The 23,778-nt window shown below is 42.0% G+C and overlaps 1 protein-coding gene and 1 long non-coding RNA gene across 4 annotated transcripts in view; one reads left to right on the top strand and one right to left on the bottom strand.

Annotated features, from left to right (window-relative positions):
- Positions 1-430: 430 nt before the first annotated feature.
- The window catches only part of SLC7A2 (solute carrier family 7 member 2), a 101,948-nt gene continuing 78,600 nt past the window's right edge, over positions 431-23,778 (bottom strand). For 2 of the 3 annotated variants that reach the window (XM_075610050.1, XM_075610043.1), the window contains exons 7-12: positions 21,660-21,799; positions 17,528-17,630; positions 9,136-9,341; positions 7,519-7,685; positions 6,604-6,712; positions 431-5,213 (exon numbers count right to left, since the gene is read on the bottom strand). In XM_075610050.1, coding sequence (XP_075466165.1) covers positions 5,020-5,213; positions 6,604-6,712; positions 7,519-7,685; positions 9,136-9,341; positions 17,528-17,630; positions 21,660-21,799 — 919 coding nt within the window. In that variant the 3' untranslated portion in view covers positions 431-5,019. Of the gene's footprint in view, positions 5,214-6,603; positions 6,713-7,518; positions 7,686-9,135; positions 9,342-17,527; positions 17,631-20,759; positions 20,897-21,659; positions 21,800-23,778 lie in introns of all 3 variants that reach the window. The other variant, XM_075610055.1, reaches the window with a different exon arrangement.
- On the top strand, positions 9,015-22,944 carry LOC142500075 (uncharacterized). The gene is made up of 3 exons (XR_012802796.1): positions 9,015-9,333; positions 20,755-20,982; positions 21,639-22,944. It is a non-coding gene; the product is annotated as an uncharacterized LOC142500075 (long non-coding RNA).

The raw sequence follows: 23,778 nt of genomic DNA, 5'->3' as shown, positions 1-23,778 counted from the left end.
GCTATTGCATTCTTTCCTTCGTGTCCCACGGACGTTTTCAAGCCTGACTTTAGAAATCTGTTACATTTATCTCACATTCTGACAATCATATGACATATTAAAAGGCTGTTACATTGCTAAATCCTACAATCCTATTACAGCTCCTGGATATGTTGCCAAGTGTGTCTGCGCTGTTAGGCCTTCTGTGGATAGAACTCAGGTCAGCTGAGTGCACTCTATTTTGTAGTCACTCGTAACTCTTGAGCCTCTGGTTTGGTTTCACAGCATCTCTCTGAATATGAACACAAACCATTTGTTTCCTAACACTTTGATATCCACATTTACTTAAACACCTCACTCATGAACTTAACATCTCCAGTCCTTAGGAAAAACAAGTATAATGAACAGAAAAGTAGTATAAAATATATCAGAAATAAGACTATCCAGCAAGCTAGTGAAACAGGCAAATGTATTTAACACATGCAGTAGTTCGTTTGGCAATTACAAAACGATCATGGTGACAAAGCAGACGTTATTCCATCTTGGTCTTCCATACCAACTCAGAATATAGATCTGACCTATACTTTTACAGAAAAGAGCTCAAAGCCAGGGTAATGTTATTTTCCTAGAACATTTGCTACATGACACATTGAAGTCAATATGTTGTATTATATTGTCTTTTTTCCATAAATGCTGAAACAAACCTTAAAAGCCTACAGCTGACATTTTCACTTGCATATTATTGGCAAAAATAAATAAGTCTGTGTTTAATCTAAAGAGTACATGGAAGGCAATAGAAATGACATAGGGGAGATAGACTGGATAACCCTTCTAAATCGAGAAGAAAACCTGTCATTAATCAATAGCTCCACTTCTTCACGGTTTAATGCAGAAGCAATGGTTTTTCTATATCTTGAGCATGCCTCCTGCCAGTCTGCAGCATGGTCACGCCTACTGTGCTTCAGAACATATATGTTAGTTGGCTCTCCAGCACTGAAGAAGTGGCCACGAAAATGGACTGTACAGTTACAGTATAGACTTAACACCAGTAGGAAATAGCAAACACAATTAATTAATATCGCCATTGTACAGGTAAGTCATTAAGTGCATTTTGGGCAAAAACGCACTTCCAGACTTGGAATTTCTTGATCTTTCAATTGAAAAACTCATTAAGTGCTCCTAATCTTCAGAAGTTGTCATATCAAAATACCTTCTTTGTTAAATACAGAATTTTTGCTGTCAAAAATGACATTTATTCATCTTTTCCTCAGTACTCAAAGAATGTAGTTAATGACTTTTACCTCTACGACGACTATATTATCTCGCTTTCAATTTTGGAAGAATTCATTGTGTATAGCGTATGTAGCAAAACTAGTCAAGAAATACAAAGGAACGTACACTTTTCTGACAAGTAACTATGTATCGCATTAAATCAGTGTCTATAGAAAGCTTTAACTGCAACATTAGACTAAGGCGCGGACACAGTGCAGGGTCGCGCGCGCGACTGTCGCCTGAGCGATCCGTGACACGGCGGTCTTGTGAAAAAGAAAAAATTGTTGTCTCTTCACGCGCAGAATGGCCGGCCTGATTGAATGGTTTTGATCGTGCCATGCGTGCATCACGCGCACTATGACCGTAGCCTAAGGGGGTAATACTATTCCATTGAAAATCCCCATTAACTTCAATGGGGATTCCCCCAAAAACCATCCTGAATGGACGCTTCGGAATATATAGAAGAAAATCTGCAAAGAAAAAATGTTTCAATGCAGCTGATGTCTATTTCCAATACGGATATTGCTAGGCAAAGCATGGAAATAGGGCTAGATAACAAATCAGAGCTGTGTGTCACCTGCATGTCTCAGAGAAAGTAATTATCTGTGAATTTAGTGTGCTATTATTGAAAGCTTTGGCACTGCGTTAATAAAGCCTGACATGAAATTATATTTACAAACACTGGCTTTCGGATAACACTGAAACTGTAAATGCAATTGTAAATGTAACATTTTGGAACAATTGGGTATTTTCATTTGAGCTGTTACACAGTAACTTTAATGACGTTCACAGCGATAACCCTATGGGTTGCAAAAGCAAATTGGATCATGAATAGTTTCTGCTTGTGGAAAAAATAACAAAATGGAGGTATTGCGATTGCCTGCGCATTGAAGGTATGTTAATCAGATTGTGCTTTGGACAGCTAAAGTGAGAAAAGATTAGCATCACACAATATCAAATGTACTTTCTACTGGGAGAAAGGGGAAATGACCGTAACAACCTTCAAAATATCAACCTAAATAGCTTTAGAGTTATTTTATATACTGGTCAATACAATCTATCTATATATATATATATATATATATATATATATATATATTTTTTTTTACTGTTTATTTAAATCAGGGGCCCCTCTCTCTGAAAGTCTGGGGTGGGCAACTCCGGTCCTCAAGGGCCACCAACAGGTCAGGTCTTCAGGATATCCCTGCTTCAGCACAGGTGGCTCAGTCTCTGACAGAGCCACCTGTGCTGCAGCAGGGATATCCTGAGATCCTGACCCGTTGGCCCAACTGGACACTTCAGAGCATATTGACTTACCCCCAAAGAGCAGTAGCAACTTTCTCACATTTTTAGGGAAAAAAAAAATACATCTAAACAACATTTTATCTCTCAGCACAAGTGTTGGACAGATGAAGTAATGAACCTTTTATATGTTATTACTTATCCCAAATGCACAACGTACAAACAACGTGCAGTTACAAGCTCATCATGAGTGCACCGTTTTACCGCACTCCCAGAACTCTGTGTGGTAACCAGTGCATCTACCAGCAACATCAGATTTCCCTAGGGCAGATACCAGTAAGTGGGTAGGATGGTATGTTCATTTCAACTAAAAATGGACATACGCAGTAAATAAATAGGCAACGTCTATCGGGAGGCGGTTCAGTTATGTGTTTTGGACTGTGTTGTAAATGAAATTGTAAATATTATGACTCCTTATTCCTAGTAATACTGATGATATCAGCTCATTATGGCGGTTTTAACACTTTAGCGCTACTGCTTGGGCCTGTATCGCGCTGCAAAGGATCTACACTACTGGCTTCTCCAGCATCAGAAAGAAAAAGACAAGCAAACATTGAGAAAGGAATATAGGCTGAAGGGAACACCCATGCAAAAAGTAGGTATTATTGAACAGCGGTACAGTTACATAATAGTGGGTTATCTGGCCTTGCAGGGATTATTCTGTTAGAGGCCCTTCTGGCAGTAGGGGTTCACATCACCACACCTACATGTATGCTATTGTAAGCACGCATTGTGGGTCAAAAGGTAATCTCAGATTCTTTCTGGCCGAATGAAAATGTAGGATACAATCATACACATATATATATACACAAAATGTTAAGAACCCGTCTTGTTTCACACAAAAAGGTTCATCGCTCGCATGATTTAGCAGACCTTAAGGGGGAACAAAAATAACAGTACAAGGTATAGTGTAGAACTATTCAAATATCTCAAATGAAATGATTAGTGCTTTCAGCTAGCAATGTAACAGTGTTAGACTATACATCAGTACATGTTGCGTTATAACTGCTATTAGTTACTGAGGCCTGCAATGCATTGCGTGGGACCTCAGTGTGTTACAGGCCTCTCTAGCGGTTAAAGAGATAACATATATAACTTTATTCTAAATGAGTCAAATGTTTTACTGGAGATTTCAAATGTGCACTGTACATACAAATACCTATTTTACATGTTAGTATTAAAGACACTTTGTCAGCATAGCAACTTTTGTTTAAAACCAATGGTTAGGCACAAGTCTCGAGTGCCAGTGAAAATTGCAAAGCATTTCGCTGCAGATCTGTAGAGTCACGTGGCACATCTTACCAATGTATAGATGCGTGCTGAGCTTTTTGTATTGGCGATAGATTCTGTATCTTCCAGGTTAAGTACTTAATAGTTTGGTGTAAAAAGCATTTGTAGACTTGCATATGTTCTTAGTGTCACAAAGAGAAGATTCAAAACGGACGAACTGCTAAAGGTATATTTTGGATGGAAGTTGCTGCTTCTTGTGATACTTTTGGAAAGTTAGTCATTTCTTGCAGTGGCAACCCGGCTTCCGCTAATGTTGCTAACTAAGCAGAACAGATTGAAAGCGACTGTAACACTGGACTTATAAAGCGCAGGATCACCGGAACAATTTAAATATCTAAAATCAGCGAAGGATGCAAGATATTCTTGATCTGCACTTTTGCAGCTCTGTTTCAAGCCACTAAAACCAGAAAATTAGCTATTTAAAGGTGCAATCCCAACCAAATTCAGACTTAACACATCATACGAAAGAGTGGACAACTCCAAGTACTTCTCTAACGTTGTTCCAAACAAGTATTAAATGTAACAGATTTATATAAAAAAAAGATTTGTTTAAAGCATTGCCACAGTATCAAAGAGACACTATGAGAGGCTCTTACCATGGAGCCAGTGTTCCAGCCCCCAGAATGCACTGCTCGGCTCAACACAGTTTATTCTTTCTCTCTCCCAATTGATGGCAATGACATAAGATTGCTAGATTCATTTCATTATATTCATTTTTCATTTAATTAGAAAGGACCAAGAACGTTTAGGAGGGGCCTTTAGGAATGTGCCGTGTTGCCCTTTCAATAGTCAATGAAAACCTTTGTTTATAAAAGTAGAGTGGATTGCACATTTAAATACATCGATCCAAATACTGAGAAACGGTTGCAGAGTAAGAGAAACCGACACTGAAACTTCCGAGATAAAATGACTTCAAATTGATTAGCAGCAAGACTTAAAAAAAAAACCTACCCCTCTCTCTCTTTTTGTATACATGGTAAATAGTCACAAATATGTACTTTTAGGAGACCACAGAGAGACCCACAGAACAGAGATCTGACTTACAATGCTCCACAGTCTCTCCAGCATTTCAGGGCAAGCACTTTAAACAGCAAACGCATGGCAATGTAACCTATCTCAGGTACAGTTCACTGCTTCAAAGATACATTTTAAGACTTCTACTGAAGTTGGCATGAACTAGCATTCACTTGTCCTTTCATGCAAAATAAAGTGATCACTTTCTTTTGCATTTTCCTCCTCGTCCTCTTTCCCCACATTTTTGTCGACTGTGCCACTGTTTTCGGAGTCTGCATCGTCTTCCTCTTCTTCATTCTTCTTGTGCTTGCCTTCAACACTGTGGCTGATGCCATAAGCGAAGTAAATGAGGAAACCTTTAAAAAAGGAGAAAATACCAATGCAATAATTGTATTACTGTAGGATTTCAGAAAACATTATAACTTTGCAACAGGGGACAATGGTTATGAAAATAACGGCTGTTTAAAATGCACAGTAGATGACAGTCAAAAGACGCAAGATGAAGTAAGCAGTAAGTTATCCCATTTTCAGTGATAGAGGAGATATCATTGGTTGAAGGAACTTAATCAAAAGTAATAAAAAAATCTTACCAACAAATACTTTAACTGTAATATATTACAGACAGTTACAGAATTCAAAAATATCAAATGTACAGTGTCTCTGATGTGGCAAAAATATTAAAAAAAGGATTTTCTTATCAATACTTCATTCCCAAAATAAATGTGCATACCAAGGAAATTTGCTCTGAAGACTGAAGGACTATGGGTGATATTTACCAAGAAGTATTATTCCATAAGACATCTTTGATGCTGGAAGACACATTCTGGTCTATTAAAGTGAACATGCCATAAAACACCATACTTATTATGCAATAACAGACACGCTACAGTCCATTCACTTAAATGGAACGTAAGAGTCCACATATACCAAGCCAAGCTTGAAGGTGTCTTATGGAGTACACCAGCTTAGTAAAATAAATGATCCAATATGTTTTTCTTTGCACTAATACTTAACTAAATGTACAATAATTAGGATCTAGTGAGCACAGAAAGTCACTGAAAGTAAAGTAAAGCAATGCATTGCAGGCCTGCCATCCGCTGTTTCCACTAAAGGGGATAAAGGATTTTGGCAACAGTAATAAGTGATCACAGTGGAGTGTATACACACACTGTTACTGATATATTCACCCATGTGGGTGTTTCATACAGGTCAACTGTATAATATTGATCTCATTCTGGTTTGTATCCCTAATTTGCTGTCTATTAGCCACTATGGGGTAACAAAATAGGATATGAAGGAAGACCAGCCTATATCTCCATCAAAATGTTGATGTGGAGTTTGTTGGTGGGTATAGGTACGGGATGTCTGCAGCTGTTATCAGAACAGTAGCAGAAGTCACCTCATTGGTTTCTGCAAACAAATATTGTTTACTGGCTTGCCTCACAGTTACCCAAATTATAACCAATTATTCTTTTAGGAAATGTAAAAATGTACATAATCACTAAAAATGTACATACACTAATTAATCCAACTGAATGGGGAATTCAGGTGCAGGATTTTTTTTTAAGGTTCAGTTGTCACACTGCTTGTAAATTGAAAGTGATTTTATACAAAGTTCATGCTTTGGCTGCCTTTATATCATCTGCTTTAAATCTCCTTCATGATTCCAGAGCTATTATTCGAGATCGCAGAGATGACAGGCTACGACATCACAAGAATACTACAAAGCCATTCTAACGCTCTTACCAAGTGCCATCCAGATACTAAATCTTATCCAGGTGTCACCACTTAACTGTACCATCAAGTATACATTTACCAGGACACTGAAAATGGGCAGAAACGGTAGAAATGGTACCTGCAGAAAAGAATAAGAAAAAAAAAAAAAAATAAATATAAAAAAAAACTAAAAAAAAACCAGTCTTTTAAAATGTGGAATTCATTAGCCGTGGAGACTGTGATGGCAGATAAAATAGATTTGTTCAAAAAAAAGGTTGGACATCTTTTTAGATGGGAAAGGTAAACAGGGATATACCAAATAAGTATACATGGGAAGGATGTTGATCCAGGGATTAATCCGATTGCCAATTCTTGGAGTCAGGAAGGAATTAATTTTTCCCCTTAATGGGGTTTTTTGTTTGCCTTCCTCTGGATCAATAAGTAAGTATAGATATTGGATAAAGTATCTGTTGTCTAAATTTAGCATAGGTTGAACTTGATGGACCTATGTCTTTTTTCAACCTCATCTACTATGTAACTATGTAAGTCTTAGATAATCTGAAAAGTAACATATGTTCTGACAATCCCTTGGTTTGGAAGAAGCCAGAATTATTTCCCAAAGCCAGTTTAACCATTTATGTGGGGGGAAAAAACCGACATTGATAATTAAACATCATCAATGTCTACCGGCTGCAAAACGGATGTAAAGACTTTGAACCAGATTTATCAAAGAAAAAAATCCCATTGCAGTACATAGAAATCCTTACTTCTGCTCCCCTTTTGCAGGCAGGCAGACCATAAATCGCTCCCTATCTTTATGCGAATAACAAAAAAACAAATAATCAAGCATTTGCAAGTGCAGTTGTTGTTCTGCTTTGGGTACTGTAGAACTCTGTTGCCTAATGCAAGCAAGAGAGAGACTAAATGAACATTGGCGTTACTTACCATGAAAGCTACTTTGTGCTGGTTCTGAGGGTGCCTCCATATAATGAACACAATCAAGAAGATGAGTACAATAAGCACAGCAAGAAGTACCATGCTCCAAGCTTCTAAATTAGCGATGGCCTGGATGCCATATGTTGTGAGGACACTTAGGGCACAAATAAGGAAGGCTGTGGAGAAAACAAAATAATATCAAAACACAATATTTTTTAATTATGGATCTACATAGTATGTATTTTGTTGGACAGCTACATTTATAAGCCCTTTAGTGCCCTGAAGTTCACATTTTTAAAAGGAGTTAGTTTGTCTAACTCTTAAAGGCAATCCAAGCGGCACTTTAAAAAAAAAAAAAAACCATTATTTTGTTTAACATATGCAGCTTCGATTTAGCTTTATTGAAAACGAATGACCTAAGCCATCGGTTGATTAGTTCTCCCGCGATTGATCAGCAAAGATCCTGCTTCCCAGGGTTCACTAAATGGCTGCCTTTCAGTTTCAATGAATCCTTCAGTCAGTGTAACTCAGCGGCTACAATGTATTCTTAAATAACTAAAGTAACATTATCTATTGAACGTTTGCAACTCAAACTGCTGGGAATATTGGCAACAAATGATCACCAACAGGAAAGTGTTGCAAAGAGTTCTCACTGCTGGGGAAGTGAGCTGAATTAAAAGAAAAAAAATGTTTTTCGTAAGTATTATGCAATACCAAGAACTGATTTATATATATAAAAAAAAACACATGTAGGATATAGCAAGGATTGCTCCTTTAAAAATAGCTGTTGTGGTTTTAAAATGCCATCACCTAGATAAAGACTGTGTATGCAGTCAAAATGTTGGAACTGGATTTGCTAATAAATTAAACTTTTTGTAAGACCGAGTGCCTGGTCGCTTCCTTCCTGCTCCGTGACTTCTTTGGGGCAGCACTGGGTCTCCCCCCTCTCCATGTGCACCGGCAAATTGCCTTTATTACCACCTTCAATTGTGTGCCTGTAACCCTCTCTGCGGTCTCTAAAATGCTGTTAAACATTAAATAGAATTCACGTAAATGGAATAGAATTCTTCCATTTTCTGCCACTGTTATTGCACATGGCAGATCTTAATTAAATCTAAATAGATCAAGGTATTATTTATTGATTTTGCTCCACTTGCAACAGGGCGATTAGCGATATCAAGGAATAAGAGGTCTGGTTAATTGAGAAGGACAAATGTTTACCTACAGAGTTCAAGATTACGAACTCTGGTTTGTTCTATTTTGAAGCGTTTAAACAAGAAGGTGATGTTATCATGGAGAAGGACATTATATTTTGTACGGATATCTAGAGTTTTTTTTTATATGGAATCATTCTTAGTGCAATGAGTTTCATTTTTGGTTGTGTGACCCTTTAAAAACAAATTCAGGATAGGTGTAAATGTCCCATTTGTTCTGTACATATCTGACAAATGAAGGTGGACAAGTTTAAGAACCAAAACAGCTTTTTGCCTTAGATTTTACCCCTCTTTATTTTTATGGTGAGAGATGATGTAGCACTCAAGATAATATTGATACTAAACAAAAAAGCATAAGTAAACCCTCCGTTAAAATGTAAGTGCAACTGTCATGAAAGGAAACCGATCTTACCCAGTAGACTAACCGCAAAGCTAACGACAGACGCAGACTGTTCCGTTGGGTGGCTGGGTGGATGTAGAAGAGTGTGAAAACTGAAACCTTGTTCTTGCAGGATAATAATCTGTGACTCGTTCATCATTGACTCTCTTTCGGATGCCGACAGCATTTCTTTCTCTTGAGAGCATTTGGCCTGTTCATAACCTAAACCAGGTTGGTACCTGTCCGCAAATAAATACAACGCGCTTTAGACTAAACTATTCAAATTAGAACAACATTGGCTTAAATGTGCCAGATGGGACATTAATTACATTAGTGAATAACTGTCGCAATTCATTAGTGTTTGCAGGGAAACCGCATATAAAATGCATTGTTGTGTCTCAAAGCCGTGTAAATAGCTTATATAAATTCACTTCAAGCAACTCTATCGATGTAACTCCAATTTAAACACAAATTTGGTGACATTTAGCAAGATGGTAGATGAAGCCAGAAAAACACCCACTGACACTGTTGATTCCTGTCCAAATTATAACAATTAAGGTATTGTATATATCACTGTCATTATTAATATGAAAATATCAGAATCATGTGCTGTGAAATGAAGCCTGACAAAACTATTACAACAGAATTATCCCACTCGAAGAAGGTCTAATCACACATGCTGTGCAATGTTTAGAAATAAAGATTGCTATTATTATATTTTCCAAGTGAGTCAACGTCAGGGACCGGCCACTGATCCACAAAGGTCATTATTGAAATAAATGCAATGGTGGCAACAAAGTCTTGAAGAAAAACTAACAAATGCACATACATATGATGCAGAATAAAGTGATAATTATCATGATCCCTCATCTCAATTACTTGCCAATATCTTATCTAGGTGTGGGCCACGTTTGCATAAAATGGTTAGTCATATCAACCTTCCTTTGCCCAATTAGATAACGTTTTCTAAATCAAGGCACATGGCACATGAACACTGGGCACACATACATCTAGACACTATTTAGTATGCCAATTGTGCTTCCTATGCCTCTCCTGCTGTAGACGGCCGTTATGTTGGGCAATTAAGAATGTGTGTAAAACTGGCATGCACTAAGGGGAAGAGACATGCCAAAATTGTAGAACGGAGCAGACGGAACATATGACTATGCAGCACCTCAGGTGCTTGTTTTGATAATCCCAGCTTCAAGTTCCCAGCGAACGTTTGCCGACCATCCAATTGATTGTATACCATACCTATTAAATGTAGTAGAAATAGCAAATGACTGCCTCAAGGCACGCACCAATAAGTAGTACTGAAAGCCCCCTGTTAGTGTAATGATGATGTTTAGTTGATGTCCTCTGTTTTCAGGACTTTTATAGGTTTGGTCTGCTAATTAGATAATGATGGTCATAGGCAGTGCTCGACAAATTCGGTCGCCCGCTCGCCAGGAGCGATCGGATTTGGCTCGGTGGCGATCCGTAATGGCCGCCCCTACAACACATGCGGTTCTCTTTCAATTTTCCCATGCTCACGCCGAGAATTTTTTTTTTTTAATCCCCTTATTTGATTGGCCTGACGCGAGTTGGCCCGCTGCCAATAGTTTTTTTTGCGGGGGGGGGGGGGGGGGTTGGGGGGAATGGTTGCTCTATATGAGAAGGAGCAGTGACGTCCGCCTTCCTTTACAGGGCTGATTGAGGAAGTAAGTACTCTCCCTGCCCGCATGCATTGCCATTCCCCCCCCACCCACCCCCCACTTGTGTCCGACGGATGCTGAGTGTGTGTGTGTGTGTTTTTGTGCTATGCTGGGTGTGTGTGCGTGTTTTTGTGCTATGCTGGGTGTGTGTGCGTGTTTTTGTGCTATGCTGGGTGTGTGTCATGCTGGGTGTGTGTGAGTGTCATGCTGAGTGTGTGTAGGTGGTAGCGGGGGTGTACGGGTTGGGGGGGGTGTACGGGTCGAGGGGGGGGGGTGTACGGGTCGAGGGGGGGGTGTTCCTTCCCCCTCTTGTCCCCGGCGCTCCCTTGGTTGCTGGGAGATTAGCGCGGGAGTGTTCCCTCTTGGGTGGTAGTGGGGGGCGGTCCTTCCCCCTCTGGGCCCCGGCGCAGCTGCTCGCCCGGGGCGGGGAGTGTTCCTTTCCCCTCTGGTCCCCGGCGCTCCTTCAGCTGCTCGCCCGGGTCGGGGTGTGTTCCTTCCCCTTCTGGTCCCTGGTGCTCCTTCAGCTGCTCGCCCGGGGCGGGGAGTGTTCCTTCCCCCTCTGGTCCCCGGCGCTCCTTCAGCTGCTCGCCCGGGTCGGGGTGTGTTCCTTCCCCTCTGGTTTCCGGCGCTCCCTTGGTTGCCGCGAGATTGGCGCGGGGGTGTTCGCTCCCAGGTGGTAGCAGGGGCTGGTCCTTCCCCCTCTGGTTCCCGGCGCTCTCTCGGTTGCCCACACGTTGCGGGAGCTTGGCGCGGGGGGGGGGGGAATGGTGCAGTAATGGTGCGTGTCGTCGCGGCTGGCGCCTGGTGGTTTTGGCTTGCTTGTTGACTTTTCCTAGCTTCGTGTGTGTGTGTGTGTGTGTGTGTGTGTGTGTGTATATGGGAGAGAGGGAGAGAGTATATGGGAGAGAGGGAGAGTATATGGGAGGGAGAGTATATGGGAGGGAGAGTATATGGGGGAGAGAGTATATGGGGGAGAGGGAGAGAGAGTATATGAGGGAGAGGGAGAGAGAGGGAGAGAGGGAGAGAGGGAGAGAGGGAGAGAGGGAGAGAGGGTATATGGGAGAGGGGAGAGAGAGAGACAGAGAGAGGGAGAGAGTATATTGGAGAGGGGGAGAGGGAGTATATGGGAGAGGGGGAGAGGGAGTATATGAGGGAGAGGGAGTATATGGGAGAGGGGGAGAGGGAGTATATGAGGGAGAGGGAGTATATGGGAGAGGGGGAGAGGGAGTATATGAGGGAGAGGGAGTATATGGGAGAGGGAGTATATGAGGGAGAGGGAGTATATGGGAGAGGGGGAGAGGGAGTATATGGGAGAGAGGGAGAGGGAGTATATGGGAGAGAGGGAGAGGGAGTATATGGGAGAGAGGGAGAGGGAGTATATGGGAGAGAGAGAGAGGGAGTATATGGGAGAGAGGGAGTATATGGGAGGGAGGGAGTATATAGGAGGGAGGGAGTATATGGGAGAGAGGGAGTATATGGGAGGGAGGGAGTATATGGGAGAGAGGGAGTATGAGGGAGAGAGGGTGTATGTGTGTATATGGAGAGAGGGTGTATGTGTGTATATGGGAGAGAGGGTGTATGTGTGTATATGGAAGAGAGGGTGTATGTGTGTATATTGGAGAGAGGGTGTATGTGTGTATATGGGAGAGAGGGTGTGTGTTTGTGTGCATGTATGTATGAGAGAGAGGTACTGCCCCAATCAGACATACACCACCCAGTCACCCCACCCCACCCCACCACCCAGTCACCCCACTCCACCACCCAGTCACCCCACTCCACCACCCAGTCACCCCACCACCCAGTCACCCCACCCCACCACCCAGTCACCCCACCACCCAGTCACATCACCCCATCACCCTGTCACGTCACCCAATCACCCCACCACCCAGTCACCCCACCACCCAGTCACCCCACCACCCAGTCACCCTGCCACCCAGTCACCCCGCCACCCAGTCACCCCGCCACCCAGTCACCCCACCACCCAGTCACCCTGCCACCCAGTCACCCCACTACCCAGCCAACCCACTACCCAGCCACCCCACTACCCAGCCACCCCACTACCCAGCCATCCCACTACCCAGTCACCCCACTACCCAGTCACCCCACTACCCAGTCACCCCAACACACCACCCAGTCACCCCACCACCCAGTCACCCAGCCACCCAGTCACCCAGCCACCCCACCACCCCGTCACCCCACCACCCATCACCCAGTCAGTCACCCCACCAAGTCACCCCAACCCCCCACCCAATCGCCCTCTCTGTCTCTCACCCTCTCTCTGTCCATCTCTCTCGCCCTCTCTCTGTCTCTCTCTCACCCTCTCTCTGTCTCTGTCTTTCTCTCTCCCTCTCTCACCCTCTCTCTCTCTCTCATCCCTCTATCTCATCCCTCTCTCTCATCCCTCTCTCTCATCCCTCTCGCTCTGTCTCACCCTCTCGCTCTGTCTCACCCTCTCGCTCTGTCTCACCCTCTCGCTCTGTCTCACCCTCTCGCTCTGTCTCACCCTCTCGCTCTGTCTCACCCTCTCTCGCTCTGTCTCACCCTCTCTCGCTCTGTCTCACCCTCTCTCGCTCTGTCTCACCCTCTCTCGCTCTGTCTCACCCTCTCTCACTCTGTCTCACCCTCTCTCGCTCTGTCTCACCCTCTCTCTCTCACCCTCTCTGTCTGTCTCTCTCTCTCTCTCTCTGTCTCTCTCTCTCTCTCTCTCTCTGTCTCTCTGTCTCACCCTCTCTCTCTGTCTCTCTGTCTCACCCTCTCTCTCTGTCTCTCTGTCTCACCCTCTCTCTCTGTCTCTCTGTCTCACCCTCTCTCTCTGTGTCTCTGTCTCACCCTCTCTCTTTGTCTCACCCTCTCTCTCTGTCTCACCCTCTCTCTCTGTCTTACCCTCTCTCTCTGTCTCACCCTCTCTCTCTGTCTCACCCTCTCTCTCTGTCTCACCCTCTCTCTCTGTCTCACCCTCTCTCTCTGTCTCACCCTCTCTCTTTGTCTCACCCTCTCTCTGTGTCTCTCACCCTCTCTCTGTGTCTCTCACCCTCTCTCTGTGTCTCTCACACCCTCTCTGTCTCTCTCACCCTCTCTCTGTCTCTCTCGAGCCCTCTCTCTGTCTCTCTCGCACCCTCTCTCTGTCTCTCTCGCACCCTCTCTCTCTGTCTCTCTCAAACCCTCTCTCTGTCTCTCACACCCTCTCTCTCTGTCTCTCTCACATCCTCTCTCTCTCTGTGTCTCTCTCACACCCTCTCTCTATGTCTCTCTCACACCCTCTCTCTATGTCTCTCTCACACCCTCTCTCTATGTCTCTCTCACACCCTTTCTCTACGTCTCTCTCACACCCTCTCTCTACGTCTCTCTCACACCCTCTCTCTATGTCTCTCTCACACCCTCTCTCTATGTCTCTCTCACACCCTCTCTCTATGTCTCTCTCACACCCTCTCTCTATGTCTCTCTCACACCCTCTCTTTATGTCTCTCTGTGTTTCTCACCCACACTCTCTCACTCTGCCTCACACCCACACTCTCTCACTCTCTGTCTCACACTCTGGATCTGGATCTCTTATTTACCCTATATAACTTAACTGCCCTATAATAGACCGAAATAACCTATACTGCTTTCTTCCAAATCTAACTCTCGAGCTTCACTCGGAAGACATCGGAATCCCCCCCTAACCCAGAAGACAAGTAAGGAACGCCTCCCCTCCAATGTATAACATTGCTGGAATGCGGGTACCTGGATATTGAGGGACTGCGGATCAGGTAAGATCCCAGGCGGGATTGCTGCTTTAGAAATGGTGAAGCGGGGCATCCTGACACTGGTTAAGGGGTTCAGGAAACTAGTCATTCACATCTGGGTTTTTGTTCTAGATCCGACACACACACACATACACACACACACACACACACACACACACACACACACACACACACACACACACACACACACACACACACACACACACACACACACACACACACACACACACACACACACACACACACACACATACACACACACGTAACAAGGACTAATTATAGGATAATGTAATACAATAAATAAATATGTCAAAAACGAATGTTGTTCTTACTAGGAATTTATTAAATTTATGTTTTGTTTTTTTAAAGGGTGTTGTGGGCGGGCCTATGGGCGGGGTTGGGGGCGGGACTTGGTGGCGAGTAGATTTTTTGGTTCGGCGAGTAGATTTTTGGGGGATTTGTCAAGCACTGGTCATAGGGGTCAGCATTGTTTGACCTCCAATGCTTCTGCACGGCTGTAGTTGCGGGAAGATGACAAGCTCCCAAACTAAATGAAGCCGGTTTCCAAATGCAAACTCATTCATTGTAAAGAGATAAGTTGAATATCTGCCTCGGACCTGATGCTCTATATATAGAGAGGTATTTGAAAGTTGAAATTTGAGTGTGGTGTCCATTATTGTAAATGCAAATACAAACTCCTACATGATACCAGCTATAGGAAATCTATATTTAACTTCATGCAGGTCAAGTAGCTGGTGTGTTTACTTGTCACATGGGGGGTTGTCTGACTAGCAGGTTACAAGAAGACATAAGGATTACTCATGTTGTGCTTGGATATATCTCTTTAGTTCTTCATGGAAATGTTAGATGCAGTGACAGGCAAATAAGAAAATAATGGTACATACACTTGGGCAACATGGAGGATATCTTGCACTTCCAAAACACGGAATATCAACATAATCATTTGGAAAGTTATGACAAGTATTTAAAATAGACAAGTACACGTCCACGACAGTCCATAGCAAGCCAAGGGAAGGATGGTATAGTATTTCTAACTTGTAGTGATGAGATATATACTGTATATATTTTAATCACCATAGTGTACATGAATATTTCACTAAAAAAGAAAAACATTCACAGTAAAAATGTGACTAGTATAGAAAATTAAATGGCCCAGTTAGGCAGAGATTGTTCGAAGAATATTATTATTGCAGGGGTGCTCAACTCCAGTCTTCAAGCCACCCCCCGCCCAACAGGTCAGGTTTTCAGGATATCCCAGCTTCAGCACAGGTGACTCAATCGAAGACTGAGCCTCTGATTGAGCTACCTGTGAAGAAGCAGGAACAGATTGAGCCACCTGTGCTGAAGGGATATCCTGAAAACCTGACCTGTTGGGGGTAGGTGAGGGGGCGTGAGGACTGAACTCTATCACCCCTGTTCTATTGGATATTGCCACAACTTGTCAGGTTTTCTCCTTGTCATATGATTCACTGGCAAATACTCCAGCTCTTTTCAAATGCTGATAAATACCTCTGTAAAAGAAAACTAGAGGTGTCCTTTTAAACATGGCCATTATGGTAATAATCTCAGAAATGACTCTGAAATCACTGGAGCTATCTCTGTGCCCTGGACATACATGAAAACGAGAGGTCACTCTCAATGTATTACTTCCTGGTAAAATATTTTATAAATAAATAAATCTTGCCTCATTAATATATAATCCCTGAAAAAGCACCTGACAAAAGCATATACTCCGTGGAATTAACATTCAATAGCTAATAAACATATCTTCAACTATAAAATAAACATTAGAAACAATAGGCCCTTGAAGTCTCTCATTGGCAATGTAAGTGTCTTTGAAGTTTGTCAACTTGGTTAAAGTCCAAGAGCCCGCCCTTCCTGTGACCCAGAGAGGTCACTGGGGCCTAAACACGAAGCATCACAAATGGCATTTATGGCGTAAAAACGGTGCACGGAAATCTCACATTTAATTCCGTTTGTGTGTGCGCCTGCGTACTAACCTTATGTTTCTCAATGTGCTCTCTGTGTGTAAAAAATAGTTTAAGTCAAATATTTTGGGTCGCAACTGGAATAAGACAGATTTTAATGGTATGTGCAACAAAAAAAAAGTGTATCTCGTTAGCGAACAATTACGTTGCTACAGTATGTATCAACCAAAATTATTAATTCACAGGGCATGGATGTTAGATTATATTGGATCACAAAACTTACTATTTTCCCAGTATGGCTATTGTAAGTATTACGCTAATAATGTATATGTACTAACACTAGTTACTGAATAAATAATACATACCCCATTGTTTTATTTTAAATTATATTAATGGGGTATTCAAAATCACAAAATGCATCAATTTCAAACGATGAACTATGGTACGAAACCTTCATGAATAAACATGTTATAAAGGTTTGTATTACTGTTTAGCACTAAAATGTTGACACACAATAACATTTGAACTATGTTTTTATTAGTAGATATGTCGTTATTTCCCTGGTCCTCGGGGTCCAACATTAGAAGCAAACTATTTGGGGCAGTGACTTGTGCTTCAAAAATTATATGTACAGCTCTATTAAGGGAAAATTATTAGTATTGTCTACAAAATGTTACCCGCTATACGGACTTTATTCTAAATACCATTTTTCTTGACTATTTTTTTCAATAATAGTTTTTGAACCTAATGAGCGAGGCAACACATTTTAGGAATTCACATGAAAAATATGCAACTCTATGGGTATAACACTCTTATTTTATCCTATTTTTTTCTTCTTTTTACCCTGGAGAAATGAAACCATATCAATAAAACGGCAAATATAAGCATATATACTATTATTAGTCTATGGATATCTGACAATCTATTTAAATACATACAATTATGAAATTAAGCCATGTACAGCATCCCTCCTTAGGACTAAGAATATCAGATACAATTACAGTATTTGGAACCTTTTCTTGAGGATTGTATATACCTGAGGATGAGAACACAGGCGGCTACGAGGGAGTATGCGAGAAGAGTGCCAATGGACATCATATCCACAAGGGCCTTTAGATCAAAAAGAAATGCCATTATAGCTAAAAAAAAAAAAAAAAAAAAGAAGAAATAATTATAATCCTGCATGGCATCCATATTACAATCGGAGACATATTTCTCCAGCCAGTGAAACGATACATTTGCTTACGGAAAGGTGTACATGTGCAAATATTACACTTTTGAAATATTTTAAGATTCAAATATTATTTGTTTCTACAGATTAAAGGCTACAATGGTAACAGGCACATAGCAAAGTGCCTCCATCAACTACTATGCTCTGGTGTCCACTGTTTTTGGTAACCCTTGAATGCAACACTTTTTTTTTCTCCCCAACCCCATTAATGTGGTAATACTAAATATTTAACATGCAAGTCAGTGGGATATATCTAAGAAGGCAATTTTGGAGCAGCAAATGTGCACAAAGAGCATAATTTTGACCTTAATGTCAATGTATCCAGGCCCTTGCTTATACTGTATGTACATGGCACGCAGATTACATGGAGATGTGTCAAATAGTTTCAATCTGTGTCAATAAATCCAAGTTTAAGGTGGCATAACTTTTTGGGTCCTAACAAATTGTTTCTTGTACTGTAATTCCCCCCCAAAAGGTGTAGTGTGTCAAAACGCACCTTTTCCCGCATCGATACATACAGTATAACCCGATTAGTGCAATGCTTGGTAATTAACGACAAAGTTAATCAATGACGACAAAGAATCAAGGACCACAGGGTCGATTTGTTGCCCACATGGAATGGGACACAAATATGCTGCATGTAGATAAAGCCTGTCTGATTTAGATGAATACGGACTAAGAGCATTACACTTTAAAATTGGATTAAACTGTGGAGACCAGAGACATTTGTAGGTATCTAGAGCTCAAATACAAATCACAAGGTCTTGTAATACAATGTGACTGAGAATAATATGCAGCCTTACATGACCAGGAGATAATTTACCTAATCCTTCGATCTGGAGAATTCATTATTGCATTTTCACTGGGTGGGAGAATCCAATAACAAACAGAATGCGCCTTTATATTTTTCAGCATTACATATGGAGAGTTCATAACATATTGTAATTTACATTGTGCAGGCCCACTGTTCTGTATTCATGCACATGGTGCTGAACTGCACTGTGAATTGTACTTGAACGATGTATTAGCAATGGCATGCAAAATGTTAAATACACTATTTTGTAAACAAAACAAAAAACTGTTTATCCAAACCATTTAGAATAAAATGCTTGCTTCACTAAATAAGATACACAGGACACTCTCAATAATAGTTTTAGGGATATCTTCAGCTATAAAACATTATACTCCTTTTTCAGTATTTTCTACAGGGGAATGTCTTGCCAATACAGTACATAAATATAAAAAGCTATCCCTAATATATACACCTATCTGCTCATTTTCTCCTTGTGAGAATATCCTTGTCACTGTAATTACTCACTCAAATGGCATCAAATTATCCAATGACATTTCATCTGAGATTCACAAATCTAATGCGTTTTTTGGAGTGAATCAACATCTGTAGGATACGAACCCACGAGGTTCTAATTCTGTGAGGTCAGTTTTACTTCAAGAAAAAACATCCTTTTACATAAAATCTTATACTGTATTTCTTGACTCTCAGAAAACGAGTATAGAAAGAATCCAGTGTATCTTCTGTTATTGCAATTGCAGCTTCACTTCGAGGCAGTTTATTTAGTGGAAAGAGACGTACAGTATTGTGTTTAGAACAGGGGTGGGCAACTCTTGTACTCAAGGGCCGCCAACCGCCTAGGTTTTCAGGATATCCCTGCTTGAGCAACCTGTGCTGAATCAGTGGCTCTGTGCTGAAGCAGGGATATCCTGAAAACCTAACCAGTTGGGGCCATTGAGGCCAAGAGGTGCCCACCCCTGGTTTAGAACACATATACTAATGAGGCAGAGCTTGCAGCTGTACAATTATATTAAACTAAATTAGATCCCATATCCCCATGTGTAACTATATACAGTAGCATCCTCTCTCTACAATCAAACAGGAACCCATCACTTCAAAATATTGCTCACTGTTTTTATTCTCTCACATAAAGCATAGTAGCCCAAACCAAGCAGAAAATAGCATACTTTTTCCATTAAAAAAAATACAAAATCTTGTGTGCTCCTGTACAGTGTATGTGTATGTGTATATATATATATATATATAAATATATATATATTTATATATATATATATATATATATAGATAGATATTATGGATTGTTTAAAAGTGTTAGAATTGTTTTTCAGAGAATCACATAAAGCCTTTAATAGGTCTATATGGATAAGGCTCCTGGTGGCAAAACTGGCAAATTGAATGCAACCCCCCACCCTAAAATAAACTGGTCCAGATTAATCAAAAGATCCCAATTTTATCCCCGATTTTCAACTAGTAGAGTTTGATACTTGGACCTCATATGTTTAAAATTTGGGCCTCAAGTGACTGCCGTTTTTGTTTTTAATATCTTTTATGACAAGTTTTAGTTTATTGAGGTTCAATATTAATCCCTCTGACTCCAACTCCTCTTGGAATCACACAAATATGTCCTACGGTAAAGAAACTGGAAATGCACAGCTTTGGGCTCGTTTAGGACATTCAAAAGTCAGAGGGACTAGAAATGATTCTCAATATCTTTCCATACAAATCCAAGACAGCTGCCACCAGCTATACGAAGAGAAAAGTTGGATATTTGAAACAATTTATTTATTAGGAGGTATTCCACCTTAAAATCTATCCACTAAATGGAAATACTACTAGCACTATAGCCCTTGACACCTGAATCTCCAGCCTTGCCATTCAGGTGGAAAATAAATGGGTTTACCTTTTCCCCCAAAATATTTAGATCTAAAAGATATCTGCCATAGTCATTTGTTTGGAAGCCACAATTGCAATATATGAGCAACAAAAGCCAATCGTTCATAAATAATTCAGAAGTCTTGGTACTCTGATTACCACCAATCAACCCCTAATCACCATCACCATCATTGTACGCTTGCAATCCAGATTATTGTAAACTCTTAAATTAGGACAGCCGTTACCCCCACTTACATGCAGAAGAAGCTACCCAGCAGGACCCATTGTACATGCAAATGTCCACGTGCCATTCCCAAGAAATCCTTTTACTTATTTATTTTTCTCACAGCTTACCAGAAATCACCCCAGCAGTCAACGTGGCAGCAACTGGGGACTGCCGTTTACTCACGTTGGACAGAAATCTAAACAGTAAGCCGTCTCGTGCCATGGCAAACAGAATTCGGGGAAGAGGGAACATAGAGCCCAGCAGGCTAGAACAGAAGAATGATGGATGTTCAAGTGAAAAGTTGCCTTTAGCGCCCAAGTACTACAAGGGTTTACTGTTAGCGAGCTCAAAGTAAGAAGGTTTTAGGAGGTACAGTAATGCTTAAATTATTAACTCCATTAGCCATGAATTAAAGACGAGTCCAAAATACAGTTTAACGTAAGTGGGAGCATCTCCTATCACAGGGGTACCCAACTCCAGTCCTCAAGCCCCTTCCCAACAGTTAAGGTTTTCAGGCTATCCCAGCTTCAGCACAGGCGGCTCAATCAGAGGCTCAATCTTGCATTGAGCCTCGGATTGAGCCACCTCTGCTGAAGCAGGGATATCCTGAAAACCTGACTTGTTGGGGCAGCTTGAGGACTGGAGTTGAGCACCCTTGTCCTATCAATCAAACTCCTGGCTATAAACCAGGACTAAACGTTGTACGGGGATGTTAGCTGGTAATGCCCCACAAAGGTGACTCTCCGAGGCAAAAGGGGTTAATAATAGCGCAATGATAACAGAAAAGAAAAAAATAATGGTTTTTACAGAAGTTTCAAGAAATGAAATGTTTCAGCCTGTGTCAGTTTCTCGGGCAGTCTGGTACTGAAAAGTTTGAAAAGATGAAAACATATATACATGTATAAAAACAAAACAAAAAAAACACAGCATATTTGATTGCAACGTTAGTTTACACAATTCTACTTAAACATGTTCTTTATTTTTTTTCACCCCCCTTTCTTACAAAGTTGCCATGGTAGTAATCTCACCTGCCACTGCACCGGATGAGAGGGTGGCAATTACTGGCGTCTTCGTCCTGGGACTGATCTGAGCTAGACATTTGAAAAGCAACCCATCCTCCGCCATAGCATAGATTACACGCGGCATTGGGAAAATGGATCCGAGAAGACTGAATAAAAAGCAAACACATGCAACGAGGCAAACACCGGTCATGCAAGATTGGGTCAGAGGAGAGAGAGAGAAATTACTTGGTAATTACAGTAACAGCACGTCACCATTGCAAATTAATCTGGAGATTACAAAGGAGAAAAAACATGGCGGAGGGATAGTAGCCTAGTATGTGGAGAAGAAACAGGAGAGCTGCAAAAGGTCCCCATTTGTATAAATGTAAAGCAAATGCCCATAAGTTTATGTACATAATTGCATTTACATTCACTCCGATTATTAACTGCGTTTAAGTTCTGCAGATGAAGCTGCAAGATAATGTTCTGCACATTGCCACCAATTAGTATCTTGCATAAGACGTACAGGGGCTTATTCACAAATCTGTGCTAACTACGGATCATACAGAAACAGCATTCACGTAAATGTGTGAATAAGCCCGGTGCAGCAGCAAACCTGGTGGAAAAAACCTGCAGTCCAGAGAAGGGGAACTGGACTGTCTTTTCTCCAGTTACTGTCATATTGACAGCTGAAGCATAATCACAGTGAAGATATTTACTAGAATCTGATGTGATTTGTATTTCTGATAGCTGCACAATCTTTTAGAATACAAATATACAGGGTCAATATTTTACGAATTATTAATGTGTGGCAAATAATTATTTACAAGGTGTAGTCAAATATTATCCAGAATTGCTAAATTATAATATTTTTTTTAATGTGGGCTTCTTTGACAAATTTAATATTGGAGATACGCGTACAAAAATGTAATTGTGTGGTTCTGAGATAGTAGGAAAACAATTCTGGAAAAAAAAGGGTATAGATTTATTCTTACTGTAGCTAGCCATAATTTTATTTTCCTGGTATCTATTAATGGCAGTGGGTAACATTGGGCAAGCTCCGCTCCTTTTACTGAGCTGGGAAAGAAAATCTTCTGCAGGTAAACATCTAAGGGCACCGTCACTTCCAGTACCAGATTTAGGCCTTGGACATAGTGGGATGAGCATTGCTGAGCCGCGCTGAGCAGATGCACTTACCCCCTGCATCTATCATCAGCGCGGCTTTAGCAGCCGCTTCCGCATGCGTCCGGATGCGTGCGGAGGCTCAGAAAATTTGCAGAGACAGGCAAGTTTAAAATTTGCCGCTCGGGGAAGCGGAGGAGCGGTCACGTGACCACTCACATCCAATGGGCGCGAGGGAATAGCCCCGCCTCCCGCCCCACCTCCTGACACGCCTCTGCTCCGCCCCGCCCCCAGAGCGCACTCACTGCCTCGCCTGCCAGGACAGAAAAAAGCACCATTTTGAGCAGGCGAGGCAGAGCAGGAGGGCTGATCAGCGCGGCCCGAGGCACAATGCCCGAGGCCTAAGGGGTGCACTGGCTGGGCACTTGCCCGGGGCACCAACAGAAAATGGGCACCGTGTGCTCCGACCCCAGCAGCCTCGTCAATGTCGAAGGACATTTAAAGATGGCGTGTCAGAGTGGCGCGCTCACGCGGGACTCAGCATGGGACATTAACGAGGGCGCTGGGTCACGCAGGACATTTATTGAGCAGCAGCACAGGACAGGGCGTTCAGGACCTGTCCTGCACCGCCGCTCCATCAATGTCCCGTGTGGCCGTGCGCCTCATCTAGGTCAAAGTCCTTTGTTGCTGCCGCTGCACTGGGTCCCGTTCCTGGCACTTTGACGCACAATCTTTAAAGGTCCATAGACATTGACGAGGCTGTGCAGGACTCGGACATTTCAGTGTCCAGACGTCACATTGTGAGGCATTTCCATGACGTCATGTGGCATCCCGTAGTCATGGCAATGCGTCACTACGTGATGTTGTGGCATCATTTGATGCCACAACGCTGGAGGGACGACACATTTTTAGCCTGCCCTGGGCACCGTACTGTCTCGGGCCGGCACAGGTCACATCAGGGGTTGCCTCAGAGGTCCTGATCTGTGCCCAGAATGTTAGGTAGCCGCTGCCACCAGAGTCTGAA

This window comes from Ascaphus truei, chromosome 1, assembly GCF_040206685.1.
Source record: "Ascaphus truei isolate aAscTru1 chromosome 1, aAscTru1.hap1, whole genome shotgun sequence".
NCBI classification, from domain to species: Eukaryota; Metazoa; Chordata; class Amphibia; order Anura; family Ascaphidae; genus Ascaphus; species Ascaphus truei.
The sequence above is the reverse complement of the archived record's forward strand: the minus strand, read 5'-3'. Positions and strand labels throughout refer to the sequence as shown.